This window comes from Colletotrichum paranaense (genome assembly GCF_030867605.1).
Source record: "Colletotrichum paranaense strain IMI 384185 chromosome Unknown Scaffold_19.1, whole genome shotgun sequence".
NCBI classification, from domain to species: domain Eukaryota; kingdom Fungi; phylum Ascomycota; class Sordariomycetes; order Glomerellales; family Glomerellaceae; genus Colletotrichum; species Colletotrichum paranaense.
In genome coordinates this window covers 480,428-486,427 of record NW_026848977.1, presented here as the reverse complement: position 1 = coordinate 486,427, position 6,000 = coordinate 480,428, and the positions used below count along the sequence as shown (strand labels likewise).

Genomic DNA, 6,000 nt, shown 5'->3' with positions numbered 1-6,000 from the left:
ACACGTTGACGTCTGCCGAAACTCTCGCAGCGTACTGCATCAGTCAAACTGCTGGCCAGTGGCCCGGGGCTCCCGCACAGAGCTCAGAGCACCTCAGCTACCTTACCTTTACCTTGCCTTACCTTATCCGCGGAAATGATAAGGTACGGACAAGGGAGGTCCCAGCCCCCCGAGAGCCGCTTCTAGACTCTGGTGTGACAGAAGTTATGAGGTGAGTTTGCCGATTTCTAGTCTTATTCTATGGTGGTCAAAGTGGCCTTGGTATCCTGGGAAAGCATCGACGACGCAGGTTCGAGTCAGAATCAGATCCTTTGGAGACGGATTGTATTGCGTGGCCAAGTCGGAGGCAAAGGAAGCAAGGAAGCGGAGCATCCCAGTATCTACCTACGTTACACCTATGTAAGAATCGTTCTTACCCCAGCATGAATTTGGGACCCAAGGCATGCATGGTGGTTCTTTCTAGCTGATCTCAGGACATGCACAGCACAGAGCTGATGTCTTGAGCACATGTCGAGCTGCCTGAAGGAGGGTGAAAAAATAGAAGCTCACTTTAGTGAGGTGTAGCAGGTGAGGTAGCTTCTCTCAATGGTAAAAGGTAAGATCATGTACAAGTTACTTTACCGCGATGGGGGTTGCCTTAGGAATCACCCCAGCTGCACAGAGAGAATGGCCGAGACCCACTTGACACGGCACGGAAGCGCACCGCGGCCGTGGGAAAAGACGGAGCACAAGGAAGGAGGCGGGGCGATGGGGACGGCAGGAACGGCAGGGAACACCACACGACGGGCGGCTATGCTTTCCGTCCCCTCAAATGGACTGGACTTGCCTTACTGCGTACCTAAGGAGGAAGAGTCCTGGGGATTGACCCACTTCTTCCAGCTCAGGGCAGGCGCGGGCAGACAACCTGCCCTAAGGTGACCAGGCACCCCGACGGCAGGCACGTCCTCCGTTCTGTCCCCATCACGCTCGTGGCTCGCTCACCTCTGTGCCTTCCTCGTGTAAATTTTCCTGAAGACCAAGGCAGTCGCTACCTTACCGTAACTTTTTCTTCTTTCTTGGTCGATTCCATTTCCGGTAAGGTGCGCTCGCGCAAGGTCTCCCTTTGCGCTCCTTTGGCTCCTTCCACGTCCCTTGCCGTTGGGACTGAGGTTGCCTTTTCCTTACTCTCCCGTCACACCCGGACCATGCTCCGACACGACGGCACTGCAACCTGACATCGTAAATCAACCTACCCTCGATCGACTCGGCATTCTTTGGCTCCCATCAATGCTGCTCCAACATCGTCTGTGGTTCTTCCCCCCGATTTCTAGAATCCCATGTTTCGAAACACAAACTGCTGCCGTCGTCCCAGGAACTGCACCATCCTGTACCCGTGCAACCCGCAGCAACACGCTCCTCTCATCGCCTCACGGAACCACCATCAATCACCATCAGTGCCATCCATTAGCAAACGCCAACGGCTTCACCATCGATAGCATTGCCTCCTCCATCATCAGCACGAGCATCAGCTTGAGCCTGCCTTGCATTGCACCGCACGGCATCCCACCTCCCTCAGCTTCTGCCTACGCCTGCACCCAGACGCACAGAGCCAAACTCACGGCCGCTTCACCTGCCAAGTACTCCTCCCAGCGCCTCCGACGAGGATTATGTGCCAACTGCTTAGCTGCAACCTCCTCCTCCTCTTCCGCCCTGTACTTTCGTTTTTGCAGCTGTCAGGATCTCATGCTGCGTCAAGCCAGCCAAATGGCTACTTACGCAACCTCTTCGACCTAATGCACAATCTCGAGGCCCCTGTCTTTCCTCGGACCTCCGTTGGGAATCTTGGTTCGCTCGTCGACCTAGTCCACCACTCATTGGACGCCTGTCGTCTTGAATACTCATGACCAACTGAAGCAGGCGGTTCACTGCCAAGGTTGTTGCAGTAACGCCCAAAACCCAAGGCCACAGCACACCAAGGCCCACATTCGGATGCCGGATTGACGATACCCATGTGCCGAGATATCTCTTCATGTCTCCGACCAAGACGATAACTCCACCATTGTTCGAGACAGTGAGACACACTACCCTCAACAGCCTGTTTGATCTTACTGTACCAGATCAAAGCTCAACCGTCAATCGCTAATCGCCAATCGAAAGACCCGGTGTCTAAGACGAACAAATGAGTGCGAAGACAGCAACAATACCCGAGACCTCGACACCGTTGATCTCTCATCGCACTTCCCTGCTATTTGCAAGCCGCGTCTGCAGACCCCGTGCGACGTCACAATGCCACAGCAGCCATTAGGACCCAGAACGGCAATAGCTCGCCAACGGGCGGCCGATTGCGTCGATCGTTCAGCCAGCATACTGTCGCCATACCCCAGGACCGAGTAACGCCACTTCAGTTCTTCAATGGCACAAAATATGACAAAGTACAGAACATACTTCCCATTCCGTAAAGCCTCGAGTTTGGTGGCCGTGCACCTGGACTGGGCGGCTTGCATGCCAAATGATGTCGGGAGTTGACACCACCGAAGACAGGACGCAGAAAATAGCAAAGCAGTGGCCAAACTCGCTTGTCTAGTTTTTTCCTCAATCAAGCCATTCCTTTTCTCCCTCTACTTAGGGAGTCATCGGAGAATTGGGGCAAGTGAGGCTGAAGATGACAGCGGTCCGGCATCTACATACGGCGACGATCGCCCTCAATAGTGTCTTGTGCCATTGCCCCGCGGATATCTCCCGAGAAGCGAGACAGCCAGTAAACCCGGCAAATGTTATATGATGACATCCCTGTCCTTATGAAAGCGCGTTGTCCTTCACCGTTCCTTACGACCCTATCGCGCTTTCAGCATACCAGTTTTGATTGGTCCCCCAGTCCCGGAGTTGGGTCAGCATCATCCGAACGGTGAGGTTGGGGGAAATCCCCCACTCATGGCTTCAAGATTAGTACGGTCCACGACTCTAATAAGACACCAAGAACCTGACGCCTAGACGTTAGGTTACCAAGTCAGTCATAGCGACCGTTGCTGATTAGCATGTCGTTCTCATACACCACAAAAGGAGCAATAGCCCTCCCCAAAGGGAAGTGATCCTCATTTCGAGCAGAGCTGAGAAATGTCAGCCACGGCCAAAGGAAACAAGTTGGCGTCTGGCGTGGTCTTCGCCCTTCCAATAGAATGGAAGCCCTTCCAGTCCAACAGTTCCTTGATAAGCTGCCGGTTCAAATTTGGGAACTCTTAGGTCCTTGTCGAAAACGTATCAACAGAAGATGACATCATACTCGGAGTTATGGGCCGCGACGTGGCTCCCCGAGGTGTGTTCTCGTCCCTTTCCAAGCAACGCTAGAGCTATTCTGAAGCATCAGCCCTCAACGTTCGAGCGTGGCGTCGATACGTGGGGTTGAGTACGGATATCAGGCATACAAAGACCCAAAGCCTACCAATCTTAGCGCGCGCAAAGTTGTTTCAAGACACTGTCCAGTCGCCCAAAGACAGACAGCATGACATTCCGGATTAGGACTCTCGCAGGCAATCTACAAAGCCGACAACCAGCAGAATCTTTTTCATTGTGTCCAACAACGCATCTTGATTAACTGAGACACCGTTCTACCGATCCATCAACTAAAGAAAGGAGGGGTGCCTCATTGCGAAACAATTCTTTGGATTTCTTCGAGCAAAGCAAACAAGCTCAACGCTAAGTTCCAGTGGACTGTAATTCCCCTTCAGCCCTTGTCCCTCAAATGCCTGCTTTCGGATAGAGACAAGTCGATACCATTGACAGCCAAAATCTCGCACGGGCTTCCACTTTGGCCAGTTCTGGTGAGATCTCCACCAAACGAGGCCTTCCAACGTCGATCATGTCATGTTTCGGACGAATCTGGGGACTCTGACAGCGCAAGGGTCAAGTCGGCCTTGAGACTCGACAGATCTTGCAATTTTGCAAGTGCGTCTCTTCTGATCCACAGATCAATGGATGTACTTTGCGGGCGCCAATAACCCCGCAACAACAACCCGGTTCCTTTGCTTGCTCCTGCTCCCGGTGGAGTCTGATCCATGCGCTGGCAACTCATCGCTATTACCGGCCTGTTTGATTGATGGTGTCTATGTTCAAAACACTGACAACAACGATATCGGCCCCGAAAAGAAAGATCCGACTGGGTGACGGCTCGTCCCTCCAAATCGATCGTCCTCTATGCACAATTGTTGCTTATTCCAGCAGACTTTGGCGCACCGGACTTTCACTATTGGCTGATTATTCGTTATTTACGCCCAACAACTCGACTGTCTAGGTTGCGCAACCAGATGAAATGCAAGCCGCCGCAGATCCGCATGTGGAGTTTGATGACAGTTACACCAAGAATTTGTGATGCTACTGTCCCGTATAGCGGTAAGCACCAGCAACTGGCAGATATCGTCTCTGAGCCCCGGAAGGGATCTCATTCTCACCAGCCTGTGTTTGATCCTACCCAGGGATGAGCGCACTGAGAAACGTCGTGTATCCAGACGACAGTGAGCGTTCAGGCACCTTATCTTCGGGCGCACAGCAACTGCGACATACGTGTTCTCGAACTCCCTATTCAAGGCCCAAAAAGGCTGGTGTGGCTGGAAATAGGACTCCCAGTGGTTCCAAGGATATAGTCATCCTGGCTCCGCGTTCCTATGGTTTCGACCATCAACAACAATGGGCACCCGGACGGCACAGACGAACAGACTACAGGGATGGTGCGAACCAAGTCAGTCAAGGAGGTTCACCAGGCACGTGATATTGCCCTCTCACCCATCGCTGTCCAGCCAACTCCTAGCACAGAAGCGGCCGATTAAACGCTCCCGTCCGGCCCCAAGCTAGCGCTTTCACCGTATCGCCGTTTATTTCAGTCTCCTCCACCGGAGCGTACTAAGGCCTTCGGGTGCGCTTAGGCATGCAAGGTCAAAAGAAACGACAAAGGCAATATCCTATTCTTCCTCGTATGACGGCAGCATGCTTTCAGATTATTTCTTCCAGGGGAATACGATGTGTTGCCACGCGCTCTAAGAGTCTTATCCTTTCGCGTGGCCTCCGTCAAGTTTGCGAGGCAAACAGGCCTCTGTAGTTCGTGATCCTCATCTCGAATGTCGCGAACACGGCGTATGAGAACAAAGGCAAGCGTGAGGCAGCCGCTAACAAGCAGCTATCCGTAGCCCCTACCTGGCAATGCTCGGCCGGTCAGAATATTAATCTTTGCACTCACTCGGGGAGGGTACCGTCGAGCTTACCACCAAGCCAACATACGATTTGCGAACCAGCATGTCGATTTCTCGATGTTGCTTGGGTTCCTTCGCAATTGACACATTGATAATCACCCCATTGCCTCATGAGTCGGCTGTGATATTCAATCGGAGACTTGAAAGGACGTTGTCTCGCTAAACGATACACAAACGGCTTGCTGCTCCAAAACTTCGCAGAATTGTACGGCATTGCGACCGCCACATAAGTTCCGTGTAGGTTCCGATATCAGAGTCTTGTAGTCGAAGGCGAGAATGGAGCATGCAGAGAGAACCTGTTCTGTCTCCAGACCGAGCGCGAGCTTCAATTGAGACGCGATATCAGGGCCCTATCTTCTCCGCGATGCTGGTGCGGCAGCGCCGGATGTAGGTGTCATGACGAGGACATTTGGCGAAGCGATGGGGCCTAAGGCTATCTTGCCATCTCAATTACGTACGAAAGGGAGCGACAGCACTCGCAGCTCGCGGTGCGACTGGCCATCCCACGATGCACTAGTTGCGTCGGTACGGGGGAATGCATTGGATCAAGACCGGCGAGTGTCGGTTACATAGCACCAGACAGCGACCCGTGCCGCTTCCACGCCTCTACCATCCATTCGGTAGCGCCCTCGTGAAGCAAAGGGAACTGGTGTACCAAGGGTCGCGTTCTTTCTCTGCTGCAGCGACGTGGCTATCTCCCCAGGTCCCTCCAGCCGGAACTCTCGTATCGCAGAGGTGTGATACAACAGTCGATAGTCCCGGTCACAGGACTCGAGATGGC

The 6,000-nt window shown here is 53.2% G+C and overlaps 2 protein-coding genes across 2 annotated transcripts; both read left to right on the top strand.

The window, feature by feature from the left end:
* Positions 1-1,266: 1,266 nt before the first annotated feature.
* On the top strand, positions 1,267-1,773 carry CPAR01_15455 (uncharacterized protein; the record flags this gene model as incomplete). The annotated part of the gene is made up of 1 exon (XM_060499704.1): positions 1,267-1,773. One exon carries the CDS (start codon positions 1,267-1,269, stop codon positions 1,771-1,773), a length of 507 nt encoding a protein of 168 aa, XP_060341704.1.
* A 2,534-nt stretch (positions 1,774-4,307) lies between these two features.
* On the top strand, positions 4,308-4,824 carry CPAR01_15454 (uncharacterized protein; the record flags this gene model as incomplete). The annotated part of the gene is made up of 3 exons (XM_060499703.1): positions 4,308-4,314; positions 4,364-4,459; positions 4,610-4,824. The coding sequence occupies 3 exons, from the start codon at positions 4,308-4,310 to the stop codon at positions 4,822-4,824; spliced, it is 318 nt and encodes a 105-aa protein (XP_060341703.1).
* Between the last annotated feature and the right edge of the window lie 1,176 nt (positions 4,825-6,000).